Here is a 13,665-nt window from a genome sequence, read left to right as displayed (position 1 = left end):
AATCACACCAGCAGCTGCTCCAAATAAGTTATTAACAAGAGCTTCAACACCCCTGACTCCCTGTGATGCACTGACACAGTCCCAGCCATTTTGTGCTGTCCTGTACAGCAACCACACACTCCTCTGCGTGCCATACGATGAGGCAAGCAACACAAATCCTTCATTTTCCTGCCACAACTCTCAACCTTTCTCTTCAAATAAATATTTTAACCACTTAGACCTTAGAAAACATGCAGAAAAATAGTGATATCTTGGGATGCAGGGGAGTCACAGGTCCAGTGGAGACCAGAGTCCAGTGGTATTTACGTGTGCAACTGAGGGCCAGCCTACCTTAGAGGGGTCTGATCTGACTTTGAACAGACACACAGGGCTTTGTGTTCAGAAGGCTCTGTGTTTAGCATTTACAATAAATAAAGCATCCAAGCTCCATCCATATACCCTATAACAGACAGGACCTGGGTACTTAACCAAATTCAGGGATTCACATGCAAGAAAAAAACCCAGATCACCAGGATTTGGGAGCTCAATAATAGATTATTCACTAGCCTGCTCAGGCCAGTCCCTCCATCTTTCCCCTTAGAATAATTCTATAGCTGTACAAATAATAAAATACTTAATAGATGGAAAAAGGACACCTATGGCTCTGAAAGCTTAAATCCTGTACCAATGTGTACAAAAATGGTATCTGCTGAAAAACCAGTTACTGGATTCAAGCAGACTGTTTTCTTCTCTATGTTTTTGACCAGAAAAGCCTTTTGTAAAAATTAGCTGCAAATTATACGTTTCTGCAAGTTTTCATTTTGTGAGAAAGGCCCAGATTAGCTTTATGTGAGGACCACACACTCTCAGGCACAGAAGATGTTGATGCTGATGAATTGCTGCTTTCAGCTGTGGGATTTAATTACTCTCATTCTCTACAGCTGGTGTTATTGTGTGGCGATGTGTTTGTCTTCTGACACCTGGGGGGCAGGATGAAATAAATTTACTATATTCACAGTGCCAAAGGGACAGTTTGAATAAGAAATGCAGCAATAAGACCTGCATGACTATGTCCTCTGGCATGAATGATGAATCCAGGTCCTTTAGATCTTGCTTTCTAGACGTGCTTATAGACTGGAAGAATTTTTTTAAAAAATGTTATAGGAAAATTCCACTAATGTTAAGCCTATTTTGACAAGGTGAAGGAAATTAATTAGTTTATATTGGCTGATGTCTATCTAGCCCATGTTCCTGAAGCCTTTCCCTTCATTTTTTACAGTCTGGCAGGGTCACTAATCCTACTCACTTTCAGTTTGTCAGTCAATAATCACTTATGTGGCACTGTGTCTTTGGAAATGACAGCTGAGACAGGATCTGATGCAAAGCTTTCTTTCTACAATGCCTTCCTAAATACCAATCTGAGCTGGCTGAAAGGACCAAATAGTCTATATCTGTTCACCAAGCTTGTCATAAACAAGGTTTTGGGGAACTTCACAGCCCTGCTATCTGTCAAATGTCTCTACTTTGATGCCATAATGAAGTCATACAAAGAAGAACAGTCCCTGTTATTGGACATTAATGAGAGTCAATTTTTTTATTTTGCTCTAAGACATTTTAATTGTATCACAAGCAGAGACCATCTGGCTTAAGAATGAATATTCAGTATCTGCTGCAGATGCAGAAATACTTGGGAGGGAAATGGTACTTCCTGGTTTCCAGTTTGCACGGTACCCAACGCTAAAGCTGGTGTGTTGCACACTTAGCTGAATTGCATTTTGATGCTCAATGAATGACTTTTTAGGTTATTACTATTTAATTAATTAGTTAGTGTTTATTAGTTTGGACTTTTTCACTTCAAAAAGAAGATAAATTGATGTTAAAAAACATTAAGGGATAACATACTTTACCACATTCTGCAGAGGACTGTGTCAGCTCATCAGGCTTTATTTACTGAGAAGTCATAGGGATAGAAATAATTTTTTTAGGAGTAAACATAATTTGTCTCTGGTGTGACAGGTGCAGTTCATGTTTATGAGAAATACAGAGAAAACATTTGTGAAGTGCAAATTTAGAGTATAACAGCAGACATTAACTTTTCTGAGAAAGAATTGAGCTGAGAAAGAATGAAACCATCACTTCTAAAGGGCAGGCACCCATTTCAGAAATTTTATGACTGTCACCAGAACCTTTAGTTTGGCCTATCTTGTTTCTACAGGAACGCCTCTCACTGCAACTTGCAGGGGAAAAAACGCCAAACTGATTTGGCCAAGACTTTCCTAAGCCATGTATAAAGTCTAGAAGATAATGTTTTGCAGTTTTAAGAAAACCAAGCTGTTTATACTTTGAGTAAATTATGCATACGTATCATGGCCTATTTACAAGGCCATAGGTCTATTTGTTTAAGTACCTAAATATCTTGAGGCAGCTCCAAGGCGGATGTTGAGCCAACAGCCTTGTCTGCCCCACACTGAACTGCCTCAAACACATGCAGCCTGGCAAGGGTGGGGGCCAGGCTGCAATCCCTAATGGATATTTGACTTGAACATAACTGGAACCAGTGCTGGCAGAAATGCATTGAAAAGTAGTGGGGGCTCTGCCACTTTATTTTGGAATTAAATCAAACAAGATGTTGACTCTTTCCTGAGGGAATGTGATGTGATGCATTTTCTCACTGAAGCTCTCTGGGCTGTGCAGGCTCTCAAGAGTTGCCACATTGCAGGGAGTGAAGCAATTTCCAGCACATGTTTAGGACCCACTCTGGAATACTTCAGGGTCACTATAGTTAGCTAAGTCAATATGATTAGAGAGCTATCACCTCATTTTCACTCCATTACTGCCATAATCCTAGAAGGAAGATTCATATAAGTGCTTGGGAACAAAATTCCAGGGGAGGAAAAAATCCATACTACCAACTATCAGCTAATACCACCAGAAAAGTGAATTTTCCTGTACTTGCTTTCTTACTTTTCTCAGGGAAAATTTACCCTAATGCATGAGACCAACACATGACTCACACAGGCTTGAATGTTGAATACTACAGCCCTCAGTAGAGCACTATTAAAATTGCCAGGCAGGCTTTCAATGTGAGCTTGCTGTGGAGCTAAACATCTCCTTGTGATGCCAAACAGGGTGTTACTCTGGGATGAAGTGCTCCCAAACACACGGATATATCCTAAGCAATAAGCAAAGAGTAGAAGTTGGAACTGTTGCTCAGAGGTCTAAGGGAGGATGGGAAGAGAGAAAGTAAGAATTTCCCTCTTCTCTGGTCTTTGGGAAAACACATGGAGTGTTAGACAAAAATGTGAAAATCTCAACCTCGATAACTGAAGCATTCAGATATCCAAACCTGAGGTTATTCTGACTCAGAAAACAATTGATACATTTGCTTTTCAGGCAGTATAGGCATCATTCTTCCATACAGATCAGTATGTGTGTCTGTCACCTATTTCAAGACAGAATTTCTTTTGAGCAGTATCTCATCCAAAGAAGAAGGAAGTGATCAGGAACTATCAACGGCAAGACTGTTAGGGTTGTAAGAATGGGAATTCCCCCTGTGATAAATCATTTTAAACATTCAATGAAATCCAATTCAGGGTCTAAACATCACCAGTATAATACAAAAATGTCTCCTGGGCACATCAATAAAACAGGGTGGGATTGAGTGCTGTAAACAACAAGAGACTGGAAACTCACTCTCAGATGCAAGAATTTAGTCAGAATTTTGTCTCTCCAGAGGAAATTTTAAGCACAACCTAAAAATCTACATGAAACTTTTATATTAGCAAGGTGAAGTAAGTCCAATGAAAAAACACCGCCACCCAAGATTGATATTTAAAATGGCAATCACAAGAGGCAAAACAAGTTTAATGTACATGGTTTGGCAAAGCTGCAGTCTGCTTCTTTAAGAATGCATTACAGATTATGAGCATTCTTATTACAATTTTATTGCAATATTCAAGGTGCACTCAGAAGATACTATTCTTTTTAAAATATGGGTTTATTTGTTTGCATCTTATTTTACAGTCACTCTTCCAGCCTCCAGTTCATTTCTGAAATGAAAGCAACTGATATTTCCATATCAAAGTTCAAAATTAATTTCCTTTGTGGGACTTTCTCCTTGATGTAAAATACTTCATTTTAATTAGGACATTTAATTTTCTCTAATGGAATCAGATTCCATTTACTTAATCCAAAACTACTTTCTGAAAGAGCTATAAGCAGTACATTTTCTCAGCACAAGCCCTTCAAAGGCCTGTGTGCATGAGGAGATTGCACCTACACAGCTAAACTGATTTTAGCTTAATCTACTTACACCCCTACAAAACACTAACCATAAATGAGTCTGCCCCACTCCTGGATCAGTTTTATTAAACAACTTCTTCCTTTCCTAGTGCAGACCAGGATTGTACATTAAAAAATCAAGTACCATTACAAGTATGTGTTAGAATGAAAAACCTAATTAAAAATTGTCCCATCTCCCTGAGCACAAGTGTCTGGACCCCACATTCAGAGCACAGCCACTTCCCACTGCCACTTTTGTACAACTTTCTTCCTCCCTTTCCCCTCCTCTCTGTAACATGTTGCGTACATGTAGACCATGACAGATCATGTCTGCTTCTCTTTAAGAGAATGTACAAGTAATTTCTGAGGAGCACTTTGCATATTCTGGCTCCATGTGAGTATGTCCTGCCCCCATGCATGCACAGAAGCACATGGATAGATCAGGGAAGAGATAACCAGAGCAGAGGCACAGACTGTGAAAGGCACTCCCTTTCCCTGCTGTGACAGCTTGCTCCCTCCATTTAAAATAAACTTTTGTTTGCTGGAAAGCCTGTCTTTATTGATTTCGTACATCTCATCAGCACAGAGAAATGCAATAAATACCATACACGATTATAAACTGAAACACCTTCAGCTCCGGGCTGACTGCAGCTTTCACAATGCAGGGGCACAGCAACAAAATTATTTTAAAAATTGAATACCTTGAAAAATAGCCAGGCTGTCATCCATTTGACCACTTTCACAACCCAAAAGACATGCTTGTAGAGCTCAGTATTCACTACTCCAGGGTCTACTACATTAGCAGTCACATGGCTTCCATTTGCAGTCAGAAGATGCTGTAGTCGATAGGTAAATAACACAAGGGCAAGTTTGCTTTGGGCATAGGCTCCATGGGGTGAATACGAACATCTGTACACAAGAGAGAAAAAGAGAGGGAGATGCTTGTAAAAATAACCAGACAGAGAAAAGAATTGCACAAATATCTAATGTACTACATGTTGCAAAATCCAGATATACACTGAGTCGTCAGAAGAAACAGCTTATCACCGGCAGACATGTTGTTTACTCACATTCTGGTGATTATTCCATCAGACACTAAGTATTATTTATAACAGGGAAAAATATTAAAATAAAATTACCCAATATCTGCCAGAATCTCTCTGGCAAACTCTGTAAACTAGAAATGCTGAGGTATCAATCTCTGGACTATCATCACCTAGAGGCCCTCAAACTTCTCTCCCCACTTTTGCTCTGCTCTTTCCAAACATACACACCCCATTCCTGCCTGTTAAATCCATGACTGCTCATACTACTTGTCGTTGCTATTGTTATTTTTACTGCATCTGTACCTACTAGTTGAAGGATCCAGTGTTGGGAACAGTACGCATGAGTAAGGTACTCATTGCAGCTGCCCTGGTCACACACCAGATAGTGCACAGCTAAGAGATGGATAAAAAGATGGGGTGAGGAGAGAAGCTGCAAGTGTAACCACAGTTTACACAGTTTACAGACTCTACACAGCCTTTAAAGCACAGATGGTTGCCAGGGTCTTCTCCAAAGAGGTATGACAAAGGCACACAGATTCCAGGAGCTACAGCAAAACATTACCTGTTGAGACTCCTATGCACCTCTCTCATCTGCACGTCATGTGCCTTTCTTTCAAGCCAAGCTTTCTAGGAACTGCTGAGGTGGGTTTCATTGCATGCAGGCAGCAGTACTTTTTTGTAATAAACAGGCTAATTTCAGGCAAATTAGCAAGTATGTCACTTAAAATGCTCTTCCTGACTGGAGCCTCAGCATCACTTCCACAAATTCCTATGCCATAACAATTCACTCCTGTAATTACTCCATCCTCTCATCTAACCTTTTTTTGTGCTTAGCAGGAGCAAAGGTAAATGGTGGCATTACAAACAGCTCATAGGCAAAGCAGGCAGGAGCCTAAAGCAACAGTGAAACCACTCCAGTCCTATCTGTTTTGCCTCTGCAAAAGTCTGGGGAAGTGAGGCTGCACACTGCAGCTGCTGCCCATGGGGACTCAGGGGTTAGGGTCCATGCAGCAGCAGAACCTTAACCTGTTGGTGAAAGGGGATAGAGAGGCACCCACCCAGGAACAGACTTCTCTTTCCTAGTTCCTTCCTTCCCCCAGATGTTGTCCTGTCTCTGTGGTGGCCACAGCTATGCCTCCATCCTCTACACATTCACCCTAAGTGCAAGAAATACCCAGACTAGGGATGCTTTTACTCTGCTGGAAAGCTTGCCTGTGATTTCTGTGGCTGTTACTATGTGCAAGTCTTTTATTTTGAATGAATAGTAAACATATGAGCTCATTTTGTTATCTCATTCTTGTTGAATATCTCATTTACAATATCCTGTGCATTTCATCACAGAAATCCCTGGATGTCAAGCATCAGGCTGACTCTCTACAGAGGTATAAGGCCGCTGAAGCAATTTAACTGTCTATGTTATCTGAAAGGACTCAGAAACTTGGAGACACCACATGAAATAATACAGCTAGCCACAGGAAGTAAAAGACAACAACAATAAACCTCCAGTGCACCTCTTTCCTTTTTTTTCCCCCTCTGTCTCTTTCTTGTACAAGCAAATCACCAGCAGTCTAAAAAAGCATGATATAAATTGAGAACCAAAAAGGACAGCTGATCATATGTGGCCCTTGCACCAAACAGTGGCCTCAGCAGTACTGTGCTGGATAACATACCTTCATAATCATAAATATATCACCTGTACCTTTGGGCAAAATGGCTATTTAAAGAGTAGAGAACAATCACTGCATGAATATAAAAGTGACTTGGTATTAGTCAGGAAATTGCAGTTACATTTTAAATTCAGTAACGTCCATGCTCTGATTTGAGACTCTCAAAATGTCACCTTATGCTTCATGCATATTCCAACCCCTTTAACTAGAAGGACCAGATCCTCAGCTGCTATAAGCTTCCCCTGTGCACAGCCGTGCGGGGCAGAGCTCACACCACCCATGGGAAGCAGGATGCATCCCAAGCCGCCTCCGGCAGCCAGCTGGCAGCTAACCCTGGCACTCCTCCATCAGCGCCACCGTTCCCCCACCGAACACAAGCTGGGGCACGGGACAAGCCTCCCGAGCTGAACTAGAGTTATCTTGTCTGGCAAGTGGCTGGCAGGGAAGCAGAGCTGGGGACTACTCTGACTTGTTCTGCCTGGGTCTAGTCTGGCCTTCAGTAATTCCTTCCAGATGCCAGGCAGGAGGATGCCAAACGCTCCCCATGACTCCCCATTCCCACGTTTTGTGTGAGTGCTGTTTTGACTTACCTTGTGGCAATGAAGCATGAACTACAAGGGCTTGTTCCTCCAAAGCCTTGTATTTTGCATAGGTATGTATGTCAGAGAAACATGAGTGCTGAGAAGATATAAAAGCTACCCAATCAATGAGGAAGCCTTTTATATCACAGTGCAGAGATGCAAATGATCCGCAAGGCAGCCAGGAATCAGACTTCAGTAACATAATATAGATATGAAAAATATAAAATTGGATACACAGAGCAAAAAGTTTTGGCAGAGCCTCTGCAATTATTACCTTCTCTCTTCCCAATTTCTGTGTGTGTGTGTGCGTCTTTTGCTTTCCAGGAACCTGACATCAATGGACTACATAAGACAGAAGAATAACGTGACACAGAACTGATGAGGATTTCTGTTGAACAACAGTTTTGTTTGTCAGACCTTATTTTAGTAGAATCACGTTGTTTAAATGACACATTGAAAAAATAGATCAACACTGGTTATTTGACTTCATTACATCCAGTGTTGAGTTTATGCATCAGAAAAATAGAAAAATAGTACAGGACCATGTAGGTGCTTGTACTTATACCACGAGTCTGTCTCCTATGCACACACATGTAGAATCACAGAAGTGTTTATGTTGGAAGTTTAAAGATCACCTAGTCCCACAACCCTACCATAAGAAGAGACATCTTTCCACCTGACAAGGCTGCTCAAAGTCCCATCCAACCTGGCTTTGAATGGATGGGGCATCCACACTGTTCTGGACAACCCGTTCCTGTGCCTCACCATCCCCATCATAAAAAATTCAGGTTTTTTTTCCAATCTAAATCTATCCTCTTTTGGTTTAAAACCATAAAATGTATTCCTCTTACACATGGACTTATCTGGTTTTATGCATCTAAATCTAGCCTCTCTCAGCACTTCATACTCTGCATGCACATTTTTTACACTGAATAAAAGTATAATCGCATACTAAGTAAAATAATATTGACATTATGCATTTCCACATTTTCTAAAGGTTCTAAAATGTTTCTGAAATCAAAATGCATACAAGAGGCAAACCATCCAAGCAGAACACAGCTTACCAGCAAACTGTGCTAGCAGAGCAGTGCACATGAGGTGCCTGTGACACTTGGACATTTGCTGCTGTGAGGACACAGCATATTGATTCTTCACAGCCAGGCAAGCAGACTCTTAAGCAGAGAAACTCTGCCTCCTAACTAGGCAACTAGACAGGTCTGCCTGCAGCTCCCAGTGTTATATGTGGGTGCTGGTCAGTCAGCTATAGAGCTAAGGAGGTAGCAGGTGTTGGATGCCCAGGGATACATCCCATTAAATACTGCCCACCCAGCTTGGGCAATGGCAGACAGCATGTGCTGTGATATGGCAAGCCTGTACACAGTCAGCAGCTAGGTGAAGCAAGGACTTGGTTGGGAAGAAGTTCAGTGGGAAAGCATAGCATGCCTGGCATCAATAGCTTGGAGATGTTCACTCCTTTGTTTGAGTGGGGCTCACTGTGGACCACTCTTCCTATCCCCAGGGGATGCCCCTCCATAGCTGAGTCAGTGCTGACAAAACAGGGCAATGCACAACTCACTAAATGAAAAGTACAGGAGAAGTTAAAGCAGGCAGAATTCAATTTGCTGCTTTGAAATCTGTCCAGGAGAGCACCAATGCACAAGACCTTCTCCTTCCTTTGAAAATAATGTTTTTATGGGTTCTGTGTTGATGAACAAAGGATCAGGATAAAGCAGGTTCTGTATTTTCTGTCCAATTAATTTTTAGCAGAAGTTCTTACTTCTGGCTTAACATTTTCTGTGATATAAGATACAGGTTTGATTTACTATTACAAAAATTAGGAAGAAGAAAAGAAAGGAATTGTTTTGAATTTTTGAAGGAACAAAATAAGTAAGTATTCCATTTTGGAGTGACTGCCTTGAGGTTTGCTAACTCTTTGTTTTTCCCTTCTTTTTTCTTTCTATTTTCTTCTTTTCCACTAGAAGCTGATTAGCTGATTTTGCCACTTATCTCCATGGTGCTGTCTCCAGCAGCAGCGTCCCTATGGAATGTATTTTCAAAAAGTAATGAGAAGTCAAATTTCAAACTGAAGCCCACAGTCACTAATTATGTGTTTAAATATGGACTCAGCTGCTATCCCAGTTTGAAAACCAGATTCATGTTTAGCACATCTCCTGGCAGTCTTACTTGTTTCTCCTCAGGCTGGCTTTAGTTGGTCTGCTTTCTACAGTGGTCTCCCAGTCTGTTTTCTCCAGTGATCCCATATTTAGTAAAGAGCATTAAGTGAGGTCAGGATACCCACTGAGTAACAGGAGAAACTGTGCTGCTCAGCAGCACAGATCACTTCTTGCACCCTCCTGTGCACGGGGCTCTCTTGCTGCTCTCAGATTTTCCACTCTCACTGAGAGCTCCTTTCATGTTGCACACACACCTAACAGACATTAGGGACTCGCTGACCCTGTGCCCCTCCACATTTTGCTTCAGCAGAAGGCTCAGAGGACCTGTTACCACCCTGACTGGCACACAGATCAATTTAACCCAGCCAGTGCTAGCACTGAAGCTTTCCTGATATGAACCTTTCACAACTGTCTTGCACATAATCCTTTCACCCATCACCATGCTCCCCAGTTTCCAGTGTGTTAATTTGCCTGGAGGGCAGAGTGCACCAAGATCAAACTGCAGAAAAGCCAGCTGCTATGTACTCCATTAAAAGACAAGTGATGCAAAACGTGGCTGACATGCTGGGCTTTTTAATGAAAGGCCACAGAAAATTTCAATATATGCCTTGGGATGAATCAGGGAATTAAACAAAACATTGGCTTGCTGTATTAAAATGCCTAAAGCTTCCTAATGATTTATGTATTAATCTTGCAATACATCATCACCATTGCTTAGTCAAGACTATAAAAGTCTATTATTAAACACTCATGAAGCTTTCACAGTCTTAAATTTTCTTTCTTCAGGGAATGCAGCGCAGGATTTTTCATGTTTTGATAGAATATGCAGCTTATTTTAAAGTAGCTAGAGAAATGTATTGGAAAATAAACGTCTTTACTGGTTATCATAAGCAGTTTCTTCCTCTTATGATAAAATTTGAGTCCTAAATACTGTTTATTAGATTAAAGCAGGCTTCCTGGCAGTACTACATATATTTATCCTGTGAACACATTTTCTGATTCTCATTAATTGTGATTTTCTCTCCATGAAAACCAACCAAACAAATGCAAAAAAAAAAACAAACCCCAAAACCAACCAACAAACAAACAACAAAACCCCCAGAAATACAAACAAGGAGAAAAGACCAGGCTGGAGAAATGAGAATAAGTATATTACCACTGACAACCAGTATTTTACCAATTGAAGGAAATAAGCATATACATTAGTAAAACAAAGCTCAAATCTAAGGTATTAACTTATCTACTTTTGAGATGCTGTTGCAGTTCTGTTTTGTACAGCAGCTGTCCTGTTACCAACTACTACTAAAGGCAATGCACTGTCACTCATCTCATGTACATGACTGCGCATTTTGTGTGCTCCTGAGCAACTTCTCATGTACTTCTTCACATATATTTCTTTCATATATGTGATATATAACCTTAAAAAGTAAATTGGGACAGTATATATAAAACAGTTAAGGTAGCTGAAGCATAAACTTTGAGTGAATAAGGAATGCAGCATTAGGGACTCCTGAAGACCCCTCATGACCTCATGTGATGAACTTGTTCAAAAGGAAGGCTACCAGACCAATACATGAAATTAGTGGTTCTACACGAGGTAAACAGCAAATCCTTCATGTCCTAATTTCTGGCATGGGGGTTACTTAAGCAGTCATAGGCCAGTGGCAGAGAAACATATCTTGCCTTTCATTCCTCTTCCTGCAGTGAGTTCTTCGGTTCCACACGTTGCTCACACACAGAGCTCTGGACAAATCCAGGCTTTGTATGGCATCTTTCAACTGTAGTAAAATAACATTTTTCTTCCTAAAGTTAGAGTGTAAGGGTAAAAGCCCAGAGCTGGGAAATGCTCTCTCTCTCTCTAAGAGGTAAAGTGTTGGTAATGGTCTCAGTAACTGGTACCTCAGCAGATCAATGACTCCTGCCTTGTGCTGAACCCACAATGGAGAATGGAGTAGGAGTCACAAGCTGGGTGGTGTTTTGTTTTGTTTTTTGTTTCTTTTTTAAAGCCTTGCTTCCCAGCTTCCAGCACCTCACAGTATATATATATATATATATATATATATATATATATATATATATATATTTAGCATTCAGGGACTAGCCCTTTCTAATAGCCTTTAGGAAATGCAGAGGGAACAAAAATTAACTTACTGTCTCTCGAGGACTACATTTAGTAAAGAAACATAGAATGATTTTATTTAAATATAATTTATGAAGGGCAAAATAAGCCAGGGCTTGTCGTCTTGGGCATCACTGTCATCCAGATGGAATCAGAGCATCATTTTTCATTTGGCTGATTCCTACTCTAATGGCAGGAGGTGAGATACTGAGAGAGCTATTCTGGTCTACTGAGAGTTGCTGTGTGCAGCTCAGTTGCTGTGTGCTCAGCATAGCTCTCAAATGCATATAACATGGACTCAAAGGCTGGTCTTCTCAAAGCCTCACCAGAATCAGTACCTTTAAAGAAGTCAAATTTTTCTGTTTGTGTACAGTTGGTGTTAATTTCAAATGTTTTGGATTATTTTAAATATCAATGTCAAATTCAAGTTATAATTACTGTAATTCCATTCTTCCAGGAAATAGATGTATTTATTTAGAATGATATAAATTGCCACTTTTCTACAGTCAGGGCATTTGATGCAGTGTTAAGTACATGCTAACAGTTGAAGTGGCATTTGAGCATAATAGTATCCCTTCATTCAATTAAAAATCTCCATTAAACAAATGAATGAGTAAACATATAAAAAGAAGCAGGGGCTTGGATTGACTTACCCAAGGAAAAGATCATGGCTAAAAGATCTACACGCAAGACCCTTTTGAGGGATGGGGAAACAACATGGACACATAACTTTTCATATTATCTCTTGGGTAATCTGGATCTCAGGTTATTGAAGATTGTCACACATCTTGTAAGATTATCTGTAGGATTATAAATGGGGGGAGGTACTCTCCACCCACTTGTGGAAAGCTTCCTATCTCTCTTGCAATAGAGCTTTTAAGCTGAAGGAAGCAATGGGGGTTTTATGGTTTCTTTGTTTCCACCACAATGCACATAGAACCAAAAAAACCCTCAGCAATAACTAGAATAATCAAAAATATTCTTTAAAAGCATCTTGAAACTGGTGTAGACTTCTGCAGATTAGCTGCAAGTTCTGAGCTTTTCATTCTGGGACTCAAAAGGAACTGTAGGTTCTGAATAAGCATAATGAGGTGCTGCCATTTCAAATCCAGCACAGTGCACCAACTGTGGTTGGCAGATTTACAGTAGACTATGTTGGTGTATATGCCAAGATAATTTAAGGTTTAATTGTGGTGGGCTCAACCCACTGCACAGCCTTGGGTTTAAGGAGGGGCTGAATGTGTTCTGCAAGAGCAAATATTTACCACACGGAAGGACTGATCCATCTTGCTGGAGATATGCCTGCAAAATAATTTTACCTTTGAGATATCTATAACTAATGTGCAGAAAATGTTATGGCATCAGTCATTGTTTACAGAAATAACAAAAGATTAGCAAGTCTGACGCAGCATACTTTTGAAAATCAGTTTCTGCTTGTTGCAACAATTTAACAACTTCTGTTTTTTAGAAGTTTTCTTATGGAGTGAGAATACCAACATCACAGCCTCAATCTGAGTGGTAATAGTGACTAACTCCCAGTATATGAATTAAGACAAAGAAAAAACGCATAAAGAAGGCAGCTGTTTGTTAAAAGCCATCACAAGAAGCCTTCTCCTCAGTTGGAAGACCTTTCTAGGTTAAAGAAGAAATACAGCTGAATACCAACAGGTACCAGAGGAACTAAAATGAACAAGTTTTCTGCATCCATGAAATGACTCACAGTGCAGACACAGCATAAAAGGCTTTTGTTCTTGTGAGACTGTACATCAACAGCATCACTTGTGCACTGTCAGAAATCAGGTGGGACTTAAATATGAT

General features: G+C 40.4%; 1 protein-coding gene across 1 annotated transcript in view; it reads right to left on the bottom strand.

Annotated features, from left to right (window-relative positions):
* Nucleotides 1-13,665, bottom strand: part of DHRSX (dehydrogenase/reductase X-linked) — a 161,335-nt gene that overhangs the window by 24,315 nt on the left and 123,355 nt on the right. The window contains exon 7 of the mRNA XM_062514947.1: nt 4,962-5,169. Within this exon, the coding sequence (XP_062370931.1) occupies nt 4,962-5,169 (208 nt within the window). The remainder of the gene's footprint in view (nt 1-4,961; nt 5,170-13,665) is intronic.

This window comes from Cinclus cinclus, chromosome 2 (genome assembly GCF_963662255.1).
Source record: "Cinclus cinclus chromosome 2, bCinCin1.1, whole genome shotgun sequence".
Lineage (NCBI taxonomy): Eukaryota > Metazoa > Chordata > Aves > Passeriformes > Cinclidae > Cinclus > Cinclus cinclus.
This window is presented reverse-complemented; position numbering and strand designations above follow the sequence as displayed.